Source organism: Pezoporus occidentalis, unplaced genomic scaffold (genome assembly GCF_034315485.1).
Source record: "Pezoporus occidentalis ecotype Australia unplaced genomic scaffold, CSIRO_AGI_Poc_V1 ctg19, whole genome shotgun sequence".
NCBI lineage: Eukaryota > Metazoa > Chordata > Aves > Psittaciformes > Psittacidae > Pezoporus > Pezoporus occidentalis.
The window spans coordinates 2,297,821-2,314,014 of NW_026913748.1; the positions used below are offsets into that span (position 1 = coordinate 2,297,821).

The following is a 16,194-nucleotide window of genomic DNA, read 5'->3' on the forward strand; positions in this document are numbered from 1 at the left end:
TTCATCTCTATTCTTTCTTTGGTTGTGATGGTAAAACTCCTGCTAGCAAGCAACTTTCTCCAAGTAATAAAAACTTTCTACAGAAAACCACAACCAAACAAAAGGAACAAACCAACAACAACGAAACAAGAAGGGAAAAGAAAATGAATGGTTCCTCTGAGCAGCTTAAAAATCAACCAATTTCAAAAGCTACAAAGGCTGCTGCAAACACAACCAAGTGTTCTTTTCTTGGAGTCCACTACATTTAAGCACGCAGTGCCACCCTACGACAAAGGCAGGTGGACAATATCTCATCTGATGAGAGGGGAAAAAAAGGGCCTTTTTCTGAGCGTATATGTACACAGCAGGGAGGCACAAGCAGCACTTTTATCTAGTCTCCTCAATGATCTGTGCACAGCACCACATCAGTGCTACATAGCAAATCAGAAGCAGGCTTGTGTACACTCGGGTATCTTCACGGGTCCACCTGCAAAATTCTAGCACACCAGAGCTCAGTTAATCCAAAGGACTGCCTGCACTCACAACGCAGTTTTCATTTAAGATAACAAATTAAGAATATAAACCACTAGCTAGAGCAACAAGAGACAAAGTACTTCTTTAACTCTGCAATCTCTGAGGGCAGAAACAACCATCTGCATTGTTGTCAGTGCTTCTGGGAAGTAGACAGAACTGAAAAAGGCCATTTGTCCTCACCTAACGGTAATTTTAGCAGGGACAGATGAAGGGTCAGAGAACAGTATCTTCCTTTTTTTGTCTACCTCTTCAAACTTTGTACTTCCAAGTGAATAATGGTGCTGGTTGCATTCTAAAATTTGGAAAAACAAGAACTTGTGGACAGAAAGGATGCCCTTGCCCCCCATTCTAAATGCACACAAAGACTTGCTGATAGTTGCAAGCAAACATTTTTCCCTTCAAAACTTTGTTGTCAACTCCATTAAACAGAAATACATCAAAACTTGAGACACCATTTAACAAAAATAGTACAGAAATACTACTGTTTCTTGCTGGTGGTAAGAAAAATGGCGCAAATCGAAGTATTGTCCTTTACCTCCTCCATTAAAAACTCCCAAACAAATTCCTTTTTTTTCCTTTTTCTTTTTTTTTTTTGAAGTTATTTTTAATACACTCTCCCTTACATTTTAAAATTACCAATAACTTCTTTGGGGGTAACTACACTTTCATTGTACGAGTCAATATTGCAGGACAATATTACACCATCTGTTCTCATGGCTTGTGTTAAATACAGTACAAAGAAATCAAATTATGGCCAGCCACATGCCTTTGGTAAAATTAAAAGTCTGGTGAGATCACATTTTCTTCAAACTCAGAAAGCCACATGTTGAACCCATGTAATGTTCTGAAGTTCAGTTCTATACAAAATTCTTTTCTTCGTCAAAGTAAACAGCTGTCATGCCACCCAAATGGCAATTTCTGTGCTGTTCCAGAAGTATGAGGAAAGCTTGGAACTTCAGAACTCTCCACGTGCCTTGATCACCATTAAATCTGTGTTCCAGACAAGGGGTAGAAAGCCTAGTGAATACCCACAGACCTACAAGTCAAAGCAGTTATGACTTTTCCCCTGTTCACAATTAATAGTGATAAATACCCTTAGTTTTTTTAAGAAGCCCATAGCAACACATGCAGCTCATTTGAGTGACTGACGGTCTTCTCCTTTGAGGCGTTTTTTCCGGGGCTGTACAACGTCATCATCTGAGTCACCAGTAAATTCTGGATTATCTTTGTCACTCTGGCAGTTGGGTTGTACGGGGAACTTTCTCTCAGGATAAAGGTTCCTTAGAAGGTCTTCAAAGTACGCTTGAAGTTTCATGCCAGCATCAGCCACTTCGGAATCGGGCTGTTGGGTGAATTAACAACATCAATGCACCACAAAATAGGCTTATAAGCAATTCACATTTGTTTTTTTAGGTGCTCTTACGAACTACCCTCAAAAACCCAATCAGCAGCAAGAATGTCACCTGTGGAACACTTGGTCCAAAAGAACACAAGCCTGCAAAACAGAGGGTAAGGACATCTTTTGGCCAACACCTCTAATGACTTTTTTCACTGATGGATTATCACAGAAGCCAATTGCAAAAGCCATATTGCCATCCTGAAAGCTATATAAAGAGATTCTAAAAACTCTTAGATCCTTACTGGAAAATAAATAAATAAATAAAGAGGAAAGTTGGGTTATATTGTGAAATACATAGGTATGCCTTCAGGATGTTAACATGTTTTGGAATGTCTGATTCACTCAGTATCCGCATTCCTTTTTCACCATGTGTTCCCTTACACGCAGTGAGGGTAATAACAATCACTAAACATGCAACTACAAATCATAAGGGTGAGTATAGACCTCCCAGAATTATAACCCCACGGAATTTAATATTTGAGGCAAGGAGGAATAAACCAATTTTTAAAAATCAAATGGCCACCATTAATCTTTATGATAAAAAAATCATCCTATTCTTTACCTGCTATCCTGCCATCCAGCTAGCATGTCTGTTACAGTCCTCCTTCCTTCTGTGGAAGGATCTCCACTGCACAGTAACCTAGCACCCCAGCAGTTTCAAACGTGATGTTTTCACTGCAATCTCATCAAACTAAGTTTAATACAGTTAATTCTTATGCTGTAAGTTCTACCCCCACTACAGTTTTCCTAAAAGAAACTACACCTACAAAACAAGATAAAGTATCTACTTTTCTAACCTCATTAAATTCAGCACAGTTTTGGAAAATCAGTCTGAAATCAGCCACAAAATCTTCTGGCTTTGTGTAGAAGGAATTGGTCACTTCAAGCCTTTTCTTGATGGTTGACAAGTCCATAGGCTTTTTGATTATTTTGTAGTAATCAGGAACCTAAATGGAGAAAAACAAAATTTACTGAACGCAGTCACATTCATTACTTACTGTTTTATAAACCTTTGCCTCTGAGGGAGAAAGCAAGATTTAGTCTCATCTTCAAATTACAATTCTAAGATGTAAGAATGGTACTTTTTAACTATGGTGTATGCATAGTTTCTGGATTAACAGTGGTGTAGGCTAGCTTTGCTGCCTAAATATACTTCTGCCTATTTTAAAATAAAAAAAAAAAAAACAAAACAACAAATAAGCCCCCACCTACATTGATTATATACAACAGAGGAAGCAATCTGCACATTAATTTTTGGATGTAGTCAAATGAGCCATCTATTAAGTTTCACTCTCAAGACCACCATATGGTAACTTTGGCAACCCACTCAAACAGAGATGGTGCATCGGTTGCTTAAAATGAATTTTCTGAATGCATTATGAATTAATGTATTCAAAAATAAAAATTAGTGAAATATGTCCTTGGAAATGGTGGCAAATTTCAGAGATAAATAGATGATTTTGGAACTCAAACTGTGGATGTAGGGATTAAGATTTATTCTTTCTTTAGAAATAATTAGAAATTATAAAATGGGGTATGAAAGCCAATTATAATGGTTTTATACATTCTCCTAAGTCAATTCACATTTTGAGAGATATGCATATTTTAATGTTATAATACCTGAATTTACTATTTCATGACCATTATATGAATTAATCTCTTGTGTCATTTCTTATTATTAAACTCTGCTGAATGTTCTCCAAAAGAAAAATTCTTATTCAAATGGAATAAAAAGGGCGCATAGGAGCATATTGCTTATTGATGAATTCTTTTCCCACTGACTTGTCTTGAAGAACAAAGAGGTATGTTTCACCTGATCATGCTGGTAACTCTTCTGGGCACCCTTGCATTCCCAATATCCCCAGGTATTGTTTACTATCTTAACCTAATACATTTCAAGCTAATAACAAAGAAATTCAGCATCATATTAGTATTACGGAGTACCCTAATTCTCAAAATAAATTGGAAAAGAAGAAAGAAATCAAAAACCAAACAACATACTCCAATTCACCTTTCCAGTGAGATCACTCAGCATTGTGAAATCAGCTTAGAACTTACTTTTTCTGTCTACATTTAAAGTGTTAAGTAAAATCACTTCTTGAGGAATTTTACTAGTAAATCACCTTCTAACCCAGTGCTTCACCTTTTAACTGCGCTTCAGACAATATTAATAAAACACATTTAATACACTCAATGTCTGGGAAACAACTGCTCATAATGATAAGACGTAAAAATGTCATTAGAAACATGCCAGTTATGCTTCTTAACATAAAACGGAAAGAAGCAAGGTACATACTGTGGGAGAAACTGGATCTTGAAAAGCAAGACTCATTTCATGACAGTAGAGATACAGCAGCAGTCTTTCACACTTCTGCGACAAGAAAAATAGGTACACAAGTTATTAGAGAACCCTGCATGATTTGTTCTAAAATAACAGGCTACAGAAAATGCAAAACACATGCCCTGTACTCCCTCAGACCTAAAGTGAAAAGTGAGCACAGAAATTGTATTTGGAAGCAAGATTAACTGCAGTATTCCTTCTTGGCAATAGTTACATCCTTATCAACTCTCAAATGCAAGCTACAAAATCTCATACAGTTACTAACAGTGTTATTCAGCATTTGCTGAGCCCAGCAGACATTCAAGGGAATAAATAAAAGCATGCATGGCTCTTAGTGCTTTACAGATATTCGGAGATAGCTATAATGTTTTTCCTGGTCTGGGTGGAACTGCTCTGTAACTGCAAAGCCCACAGTGTTTTTGTTAGCAGTGGGAAGGAATCTCTTTTCTTTGCGTATTCAAACACATTTAACTGGATCTTTATTCTCAAGCTTCTTAAAATAGATTTGAGATTTTGTGCTTGCTGGTCTCTTATTGGAATATTTACAGTAAGTTTATAACTTACATTTTTATAATTTACATTTAAGACAAAACACAGATGGAGCTAGCTTTTTTCCTTTTAGATAGCAGCACATGTAAATAGCTGTAGGTAGACAAAGGCCCCAAATAAACTACCAATTTCAGTGTATTTGCCAACTGAAAGCAAGTAAAAAACTGCTGGAAGTTTTCAATAGAGCTCAAAATTGCTTAAAAAAAGTTTTGAATAATAATAACAACACACAACTACAAAGAAAAGAAAAATCAAAAAAAAAAAAGGCAAACACCCCCTTTCCCAAAGTCCCCACGAACTCAAAAGACTCTGTTAAGCAGTTCAGCTGTCTGCTCAAATGTTCATAGACACAATTTTTTTAACACTGAGACTTAAGGGGGTGGGGGGGAAGTTGTGAGACCCACTGCTTCCTTTGTCGCTGCTTTCACAGTAACATTCAAAGCTGCAAAAGGACAGCAGTTATTCTTGTGTTAATCTCTGGAGGATAAGTATTGTATCTCTGTATATCTTCATTGTGAAAGAACCACCTTAATTTTATGTAAGGATGCTGACACAGTGCTTTAAAGACTAAAACCATCAGTTGATAACATCAACCTATGCCAAATTTGGAAAGCACAAAGAAAAATTCTCAGTGCAAAGTCACTGTGTACAAGAGCTCTGTTAAAAACAGCACTTGGTAATTCCTAGAACACATTCCCACTTCACAGCACCAGACCACAACCACTCCTCAGACATTCATGTGTTTTTCAGCATGTTTACATGAAGGCTGCTATGACCGCAGAGCTTATTTCAAGACGTTAATTCTCCTTTCTTACCATCACCTTTAAAAAGATGAATGCATTTCAGAATACAAGCAGCAGCAAGACAGTACTCATTTTATGCTTACCCTGCGGTCTATTGGTGCCAAACCCACAGTGTCTTCCAGTTTTCTTTTTTCAGAGCTGTGTGCAGGTTTATCACAGTCATATTCAACTTCTGGCTTGGACAAATCCCGACAGAATGTGCAGATCCACTCTCCACTAAAAACAAGACAGGCACATTGATCTCAATGACCATAGCGCACTCCCAACAGAAGGCTTTCCATATATTTCTGCATTAAGTTCCTCATTTGTGGGGTGTTAGTTTTTCCCCCACCCCGTATTATGTGTTGTTTTGGTGGTGGTGGTTTTTTGAACACTGCAAAAAGGCAGAGACTACTGGTAAAAATGCTTTATTAGAACTTCACTTGCTTTTTAATGGCACTGGTGTCATTAAAGGTGTCATAACAGAAAAATGTTTTTTTTTATAGTAGACAAACTGTGTCTACCTTTGTTAGTACTGAAATATTTCACTTGAACTCGCAGTATTCAAGCAAAGCACTATTAAGAGTTTTGTTGCCTAACTTCAGATGCTCAAGGAACTGTATAGGCCAAACAGAAGAAAAAAGCATTATATTGTGAGAACTATATGTTATTTCTACAAGCTTGATCTACAGCGTATTACTATTCTATACAGATTGCCCTAGACAAGATTTTTTGGAAAACTAGGAATTCTTCACTCCCCAAAACTTTTACATGTTCCTGATTTTATCAGTTGGTCTAGGAAAAACCTATTGATTTAAATGACAAAATAAGATTAGGACAAAATTAGTTCTGCAAGATATGTTAACTGATTCTGTAACACAATTTCTGAACTTCAAAGTGTTGAAAGCTCTGTTTTTGATGTTATTTCTCCGCAAATGAAGAAACCTGCATGCTTGCAGATAACCACAAGAGGGCTGAATTGTACTTCTTAATAGTAGAATTCAGCAATAACCAGTTTAGAGCTCTGGGTGTTAGTTACTCAGGGGTATATTATAATATGGGAAATAGTTTCTGCAGCACCTTTTAATTAATTTCAATAGTAAGGTAGGGGACTTTCCAAGTTAAAAGAAAAAAAAAATTACTGTTTTTTATTCGGAGTAATCAAAAAATTTCCACCATCTGCTAGTTTTAGCACACAGTAGTGAGCGATGGGCATCTTACCTCAAAGAGACTTTTACCTTCTACTGTCTTAACTGGATGGAGTTATTTATATGACAGCGTCACCTCTGTGCCTGGACTAGCATCTCAGAAATGTGGTAGATATACAAAAATTGATATAGGCCATGACTAAAAGATCTTTTGATACAAGAAAACAAGAAACATGAAAGATGGCAGAATGATGCATTTAAATATTCGAGAATCAGAAAATTGTGGTGAGTTGAAGTGAAGGAAGAAAAGATGCAGTGACCTTGTGAATCTATGAGAACAGTGACAGGACAAGGGGTAATGGTTTTAAATTAAAGTAAAGTAGATTCAGAGTAGATGGAAGTAAGAATGTTTTTATGGTGAAGGTGGTGAAACACTGGAACAGGTTGCAGAGGTGCTCAACATTCCATCCCTGGAAACATTCAAGGCCAGGTTGGACAGGATTTTGAGCAACTTAATCTAATTGAAGATGTCCTTGCTCATTGCAGGGGGTTGGATAAGATGACCTTTAAAGGTCTCTTCCAATCCAAACCATTCTGTGATTCTATGGTTCTATGAAATTGTTCTACCTACCTGAAGCAAGAACAAAAAGCAATCATGAAAGTAGAATGACACTGCTGACATAGTAATAAAGGAATTATTTTGTGTGTTTGAAGGAACTAATGCTAAGAGACCAAAGTTTGTTAAGTAGAATGTTACAGCTGAAAACAAAACCCACAAAGATGAGAACAAAACCCTGATACATCTAAAGCTAACTTAAGATAACCTTGGCTCTGAAGTCTAGGAACAAAGTGCACTTGTGCCAATATGCACCTTCAGAGATCTAAATGGGTGTCAGAAAAGTTGATTTTGTTTCCCTTTCCCCCAGATATCATCATCTCAGCTCCGACACAGTGATCCAGTAAAAACAGAAATTTTAAAGACTTATTCTTGAAGCTTTAATTTTCATAGAAACAAAGCCTTGTAAATACATTTTTTCCTATCTGCCTGAAGATTTCTGTTTTCTTGTCAAGCACAGACGTTTATTAGTTTAAGTACTTACCGTAACTTTGCTAGGTTTCCCTTATGGCACAAAGCTGTAAGGTAGCATCATTTTACTAAAACAAACAAACAAAACCCAAGCGAAAACCCCATACTGTAATTTGAAGCTTCAGAAGGTAGGAAACATTTTCATGTGCCATTTCAGCTGACATTTAAAGGAGCAGATACGGCTGCAAAAGTATGCTTGCACAGAGCAGCACAGAGATGATCAAAACCTAAGTTGCTATGCAAATGTTTTACTCCAGCAAACTATGCTGATATTTAATAATGAAACCTAATATTTATAAAAGCATTAAACAATGAGCATGTTATGACAGATGTTTTTATCCTTTAATACTAATAAGCTTATTGCATGGCATTTCCAAGTTGGAACATTGCAAAATACCATTTATTTTCATCAAAGACACTAATTCCAGAAGCAAATGCCAGTAATGCTTATAAGAACAACCTATTTAAGACTGTATTTTGAAACTCAAGAAACTGAGTAGTTGTTCTGTAACAGCCAGTCAAGAAAGCCTGCTGCTTGTTTCAACACTGACCGAGATATTACTAGATGTCAGTCACTACCTCCAATGCTTGGAGTGCAGCCATGTTTAGCACCATAGTAAATAATATATTTAGTATTATATTGGCTTGGATTTTTCTTTTTTTATTGTTATTAAAGAAATGTAAATCTTTTCCATCACCCTTAAAGCATCTATGATGGACTGGTAATTCTGTGGCCTAATTTTAACAATAGATGCCCTAGATGTTAAGTGATCTTGCTTAACTATAAAATAAGTGAAGAATTTTGTTACAGATTTTGCAGACACAAGAAAGTTAAACTGAAGTTTCAACGTAGTTTCCAATTTTCACCAGTTACTAAAACTTCTGGATTCAAGACTTCAAAACCACCACTGCTTCCTTTGAGGCTGAAACTTCTTGTACTGGATTTCACAATACAAAGTTTGTGTCTTTTAATGCAAGTTTATATGGAATGGAAGGGGTCGTAGTTACCTTGGAAAGCTCATTAACGTAGGGACATGACAAGATAGATGGAATACTTTGGGACATTTCTCACAGCAAAGGAGCTCCCCTCCATTTTGACATACTGCGCACCAATCTTCATTGGGATCATCCTCTTTTCTGCCCTCCCCTGTGTGAGAGGGGCCTATCCATCCTGTCTTTCCACTGGATGAGTTCTCCTGCAGTATCCCTGGTTGGTCATCTGTACTGTCTGGTGCATCTGTTCTTAAGACAGCTTCATCAGAAGCGGCATTATTATTGCTATCTAACAGCAATGAAGTAAGTATGCTTCTTGAAAAGTTGGTCTGTAAGAAGACACAGAGGAAGCCAAATTGTAGTATTTATGTGAATTTACATGACCTTAACAACAGGTAAACTGTTCAGAATAACAAATTCATACACAAGCAGCCACACAACTTGCAATATACATCCAAAAGTTACTACTGTAGTATAACATCAAGCAACTAAACATGCGAAATTCAGTATAAAAGGCTATTTACTGCTCCACTAATAAAAACCTAATCTTTGGTGCCCCAGAAGTCTAGCAATCTTATATATATATATATACATATATTAGTTTACTATGTATTAGAAACACTTCCTAGCACACAAAAATTTGTTGTTTGCAAGCTATTTCCTACTTCCCCAGGTTTTCAATGGATAAAAGCACCCTGATCACACCAGTTAATTGAATTGGCAGTAGAGCTAGTCTGATTTTGAATTTCACCTCTTCCTTTTATTTAGCTTTTTAGTTTTCCCCTTTGAAAGTCCCCAACAGAATATTAGTAAATTATTTTATTCCCCAGAGATGTAAAAGACCCTCCAAAGAGCAAGGAGATATTTATAACTGTTAATATTACATTCTGAGGCCGGGATTCCTCCTCCGTTTCTTGCTTCACTATAACAATTGGGAAATCAAAGTTCTCATTTGATGCACTTGACTCCTGCTTAATTCTGATCGGCTCCAACATAACAACCGGGACTTTGTGCGTAGAATCAGCTCTTGGTGGCCTGCTGGAGGAGCCAGAACTGTAAATGACAGAATGAAGTAGTAAAAGAGAGGAAACTGAGTCAAAACTGGACACCGTTGGTACACTGATGGTTTCTGAGACCTCAGGATGCTAATCCACTTTGCTTCTTTGACTCTTGAGCACTACCGTATTACTTTTACATAACGGCACATCCAAGTTTATTCCTTTAATGTACATGGAAAATGCTTTACAAAAAGGGAAAATTTTAGTGGTGCAGTTCCAGAATTGGAAAACTGCTCATGGTTTGACGTAACATTAGCACAAGATTTGCAAATAATCTGTTTCTTTAACACAAAAAAAAACCCACTTCCACTGAATATCAGCCCACTTTGGAGAGGATGCAGCATATTTTGAGAAAGGCTAGCGTTTCTCCAGAGCTGAATTGATGATTGTAAACCACCCAAGTGAATGTGACAGATAAAACACATTTACATTATCTTGGAAGAGTTTCTTACAGCCTTGCTGCTCTAAAGAAACTGAGGCCCTACTTTTAGAAATAGATCCACCTTTTTTCGTGTGTTTAGTAGTAATAGGATAAGAATTGACATCCAAACTCAAAAATATCAGCTTATTATTTTTAATAATAATGAAGAACTTTAAATCTAACAAAATTAATTCAAGCAGCAGCAGATAGTCACATATTTTAAATTCAAGTAAAAGACTCTTCAGATGAAGATTTAAACAGCTCATAAGAGTCCTTCACAGAATTTACTGTGTAAATGGAATAGAACAAAAGGTATTCTATATTAAAAAGCATCTGCATTTCCAATTTAAGTAGGATGACTGTCATCTGATTTTTCTCTGCATGAAAAATTAATCTCATGTCAGATGTATGCTCTAATTTATTGAAACACATTAATGGATCTGCACTCTTCAAACAACATTGTGTAAATATATTTGTTCATTAATATTCCATCACTGAGGGATAAAAACATTTGTGTAGACTCTCAGTAGATAGCTAGTGCTCACTTAACTAACTGTATTATGGCAGAAAAGTCTAAATAACAATTTGTAGCATCAGTTCCTTAAATCTGAAGTAATTTATAGTTCCATGAGGACTTTCAATATGCAACTTTTTCCTTTAGCAGATTTTTCTGAATTTAAAGTCTAATTTAGAATTCTTTTACTAACGCCAACCTAGCCATCATTTACAGAGCTCATGTTTTTAAATGTGCTATTAATACATTACAAATGAAATTACTACTTTTAGAATGAAAAGAGTGCTGTAATAACCATCATGCCTGGCCTATTAACACAGAAAGTGAAGCAAATTGACTTCTGTATGCATGAATGAGAGAAGAGACTGAGGCATGTTCTATGGAGACTGAAGTTACATTTTCTTCTCCCCCACTCTGTCCTTACCTCTCTCTGCTCCCAACGCTGGAGGCACTGGGTGAACGAATTGGAGGGTTTATGTTTGTCACACTGACTCCTCCTAGGATAGAAGGATCAGATTAGAACAAAACACAGGTCTGTGCCAAGTCTGAGATGTGACTCAAATACACAAGTTTTGGGGAAAATTTCCCATGCAGTATAGTTTATTTAATCCATGTCTCATTTAATACAAATTCATGACAGGGTGAGAAGCATGGGATAATAGAGGCAAAGAGAGGATTTAAAAAGGGGCCCATTGCAGGTAAGCAGGCTAATGGTAGTACCTTTGCCTGGCTGAGCCCCCCACCTGATCACTGCAGCTTATTTTGTCTTACCTTATTAAATTCTAACAGATCTCTCAGGACATCTGCTAGGAAACTTTAAGCCAGACAAGCTAGCAAGTAAGAAGAAGCCTAGGGGTCAGATATGGGAGAGACCAAGGGTATGGGAACCAGATAGCTGAAAGACTTATGAAGGATATTTTTGCAAGCATTGGTCCTGAGAAACCAGATTGGGCTGTTTGTGCTACCTGTGAATGCATTATTCACCTGTCTCAGCTAATCTTCCTAAGCACATAAACACCATGTAAGTGCATGAATGTTACACAAGTGCTGACTGGGAATTCACACTCCCAGAGGCTCACTACAGGTCAGATCAAGAAATGGGAGTAAGGAACAGCTATTGATTGTCACCAGTCATGGTGACAGGAATCCCCTGGGTCCTTCAAGTCCACCACATTTAGCTACCCACAAAAATAACTTTTATTAACCTTTATCACTGCTGCACTACTCTTCCAGTGAAAAATAAATTTTTAATATCCAAATTGAACTTCTCAAGTTACCATTTGTAGCCACTGCCTCCTGTTACATCCTATCCTGCTTTTTCAAATACTTGTCTCTTACCACAGCTTACAGGTATTAATTTGGTGTACCCCTAACAGTACCATTTTTTCTATAGATTTTTGTGCAATTTGAGAAAATCTGCTGCATTTTTCCTCCATATTTTTAAGATCTGGCCATTTTTGATCACAACACTAAAATATTGCTTCAACTTTACCCCTCCTTAGTAGGGTTTCTACACCTTTGCATTATTTTCATTACCAGCGTTAACACTGCCACATGACATTTTTCCATTACACTACTTAAACAGAAAATTGCACGACATTGCAGTTACCCGAGAGGCCTGGTGATGGTACCGATGAATTTGGTGACTGCACAGTCCTGTTTGAAGGGGGTTTTGGCTGATTCTGCTCCACAGTGCCATCCTTCCTTACAACATTATCTAGTGTGATGTTTCCTGAACAATCAATCTAAAAGGTGGGGGAAGAGAGGGAAAGCAGTTAGTGTTGAGATGGGTGAAAAAAAATAAACCACAAAACACACCCCCTCCAACAACAAAGCACCCCATGCCTCTGCCATCCTGTTACTTTGAAGGTGAAGACCAAAATGCATTTCACCTAGCTCTGGCCATCCAAAAAATGAGATTGTTACTTTAAAACGGGTCACCTTGTTTTCTCTAAAATGAAAAGAAATGGCCACATCCAGACAGTGCTTCATTTTAAGACCAGGTATTTGTTTAAGTGCCATTTTTTCCTCCATCAGTTCAGAGGAGGCTTACATCAGACAGCTACCCTTCACACACTGAAGTACAAGACAAAGTTTTATCTCCATACTTTTTTTTTTGACATGCTCACCTTATATACTCTATAAATAAATAAATAAAAAGGTAATAAGCAATACACAAACTACCCATTAATCCACTAGTGTTTAACAGGACTGGAAGAATGTCTAAGAACACTCAATTCCATCTGTCCCACGTATCTTCTGGGCAGCTGCCACGCATACCGATTCAAAATGCAAACAGCAAACCAGCACTTGTTCTTTCCACCCATAGCTCAGGCCAGACAACTGAACTTGTTTTAAGGACTCCCAATTTACCATTCTAACTTTCTGTAAAAATTACGCATCCTGGTTTGATGCAGAGAAAAGACCTTTTGAAATATTAGGGAGTTTTGCAATACATAGGTTATTTTTGTTAAGTATATAGGTTACCTTGATATAAGTTCTCAATTATCCAGATACCTCATGAATTCACTGGTATAAACTGCATTGATCGCTGAAACTTCTATTTATAAGCTAGATTTACCAGGAGCAGATGCCGAAACCTCAGCTAGGCCACCAGCATATTTACAGTGATTTGGGACACGTATTTTGATAACAAACTTCACCAGTAGAAGAGTTCATAATACCGTGTACAAAATTCAGTATACTAAAGTGTCTCAGACTAATGAGTATACTTGTAGTTTTAGGATCGTGTAGTGTAGTTCCTCTTTTAAGCCTGACAGATACTGTGTTACTGTACTCAGAAAAAAAAAAATATAACACTTACCTGAGGAAACAGGTGGGAAAAGAGGGAGTACCAGTAAGTTATGACTAGAAAACCATGACATTTCAGATATCTACAAACCTTAGACCACAAAAATGGGCTTGGCAGTTGGTTGAAAGAATAAAGTCAACTGACCAGAACTCAATAGCTAACATGCATCTCTGACAAACATGCACCAATAAGAAAAAACTATGAATATGTCCTGGGTTCAGCAATAGCAGTCATTTTTCTCCTTCTTAGTAGCTGGTGCAGTGCTGTGCTTTTGACTTTCAGCCTGGGAACAATGCTGATAACCCCGATGTTTTCAGCTGCTGCCTAGTAATGTTTACTCTGACCAGGGACTTTCTCAGTCTCATGCTCTGCCAGGGAGGAGGGGAAGTCAGGAGGAAGCAGAGACAGAACACCTGACCCAAACTACTCATAGGGGTATTCCACACCACAGCACGTCATGCCCAGAATATAAACTTAGGGAAGTTCCCCGGAAAGGCTAGATCGCTGCTTGGGTCGGGCTGGGTATCGGTTGGCGGGTGGTGAGGACTGTATTCTCTTCCCTTGTTATTTCCCTTAACACTGTTCTTACTGGTGGTAGCAGTAGTGGTTTGTGTTATACCTTAGTTACTGGACTGCTCTTATCTCAACCCATGGGAGTTACATTCTTTTGATTCTCCTCCCTATCCCTCCAGGAGCAGGGGGAGGAAGGAGAGAGTGGGCGAGCAGCTGCGTGGTTCTGAGTTACCAGCTGGGCTTAAACCACAACAGAAGGTCAGAAGCATAAGAAAAGATGACCTTATGATGCTCTATCACCAGCTCACAGGCCTGTTAGAAGATATATGAAAAAAAGAAGTACCGAAAAGATAAATGGAATTTATCTAATATACCAACAGTTAATACCTACCTAAGATAGACCTTCTGATGAATTAAAAGTATATTTTAAAATGTTTTATAATTACCAGAAATATCATCATCAAACCAATGCTACCCATGGACACTGCTACGCTAATTCATTTTTGTTAGTATCATTATGGGGGGTGAGGGAAAAACAGGCACCACGCAAATAAACAACTCCAATTACAACCTGCAATATTATTTTTCTTAGTTGTCCTAACAGCTGTCTCCCAGAATAGTTCTGAGTCTTGCCAGAAACATGTAGGCAATCCTGCAGTGTTGTTTTCTGCAACTGTTTTGACAGAGCAAGAATTTCAGACTAAAAGGCTTCCAATTCTCACAAATATTAAGACTTACTTCAAAACAGAATCCACAAAACATCGCCCTTATGTTACACTTACATCAGGAAGAGATGGTAGGTTGTAAGAGCTACCCACTGGAGAACTCAAGTCTATCACAGGGGGACCATATGTCTTCCCATCACATCCTACAGCACTAGTGACTGTGGGGCTGGATGGAGTAGATGTTGTGCTGCTTGCAGTTGAAGGGGCAGTTGAAGCTTGTCCACTACAGATCTGCCACTAAAAAGAAGAGACAACAATCCACAATTAATCTTTGGACCCCCCCCCCAGCTGTTCACATCTACTGCATATACTGGTTCTAACTCAGCAGTTAAACAAGCAGCTTAGTTCAGGAAGCTGAATTCAAACATAAAATCCCAATTTACTCTGAAGTTATCTAATTTCAAGAGCCAATCTTACACGACAAGGGAAGATGACAAGTAGCTGAAAACTGAATAGAAGAAATGAATGTGAATTCTTAAATTCAAAGCTGTATCTCCATGTTAAGTATCTATTAATATTTCATGCTGAATTGACACTGTTGTGGGAGAAATGTAACAGTTTTAGTGAAATAAAAGCATTACAGATAATAGGCTGAATGCACGACTGTTCCAGTGCTTTATTAAGTAAATAGGTATAGTGTCACTTGGACACCATCAAGTATTTGACGCTGTGCTTCCTTTAACTTAAAGAGATTAAGAATTTGAAATGCTGACTGGATCTCTACCCACGTATACATTTAATACTATGATATGAAGTGCACAGTCAAGTCAGACTAAATTTCTTTCTCATTTAGGCATATGCAGTTTTCAACTACTTTAATGGAATTTCATGGCAACCGTAGGCAAAATTTGATCCTGCTCAATTCCTTTGTAATCACTCATTCTATTTACTCATTTCTAGTTTCAGAAAGACATTACTAGATAATGGAAATGCTTGAAAGAAAGACTTGCAGACAGGCCAATCTTCTTTTCAGAGGCAGAGAATACAAGTAACTTAGTTTTATTACTACAGGTTTTCTTAAGATATTTTACAATTTCTTCAATTTAGTTGAAATTAGTTCTCTGACATCATAAGCACTGCAAAGATGAATGGTATTACTCTGCTTCTCAGGTCACAGATCAGTCTCATTTGATTCTTCCCTGCTTACTTCCAGTGACATGATTTTCTCTTTCCCTCCACATAGCTAACAACTCACGTGTTAATATGCTTTTCAATGAGGATCTGCCTTCCTGAGCATCCAGAGAATGTATTATGTATTTGCTTCTGCCCCAGTTAAGTCTTACTCAGCAGAGGTCCCACAACTGTGCACTTCTTTTTAATCTCCTTCTCAGTAAAAGTT

The 16,194-nt window shown here is 37.5% G+C and overlaps 1 protein-coding gene across 2 annotated transcripts in view; it reads right to left on the reverse strand.

The window, feature by feature from the left end:
• Nucleotides 1–883: 883 nt before the first annotated feature.
• The window catches only part of TRIM24 (tripartite motif containing 24), a 69,419-nt gene continuing 54,108 nt past the window's right edge, over nucleotides 884–16,194 (reverse strand). For both annotated transcript variants that reach the window (XM_062616400.1, XM_062616401.1), the window contains exons 11-19: nucleotides 14,913–15,092; nucleotides 12,415–12,550; nucleotides 11,230–11,302; nucleotides 9,697–9,865; nucleotides 8,828–9,141; nucleotides 5,689–5,821; nucleotides 4,209–4,283; nucleotides 2,710–2,859; nucleotides 884–1,855 (exon numbers count right to left, since the gene is read on the reverse strand). In XM_062616400.1, the coding sequence (XP_062472384.1) occupies nucleotides 1,646–1,855; nucleotides 2,710–2,859; nucleotides 4,209–4,283; nucleotides 5,689–5,821; nucleotides 8,828–9,141; nucleotides 9,697–9,865; nucleotides 11,230–11,302; nucleotides 12,415–12,550; nucleotides 14,913–15,092 (1,440 nt within the window). In that variant the 3' untranslated portion in view covers nucleotides 884–1,645. The remainder of the gene's footprint in view (nucleotides 1,856–2,709; nucleotides 2,860–4,208; nucleotides 4,284–5,688; nucleotides 5,822–8,827; nucleotides 9,142–9,696; nucleotides 9,866–11,229; nucleotides 11,303–12,414; nucleotides 12,551–14,912; nucleotides 15,093–16,194) is intronic.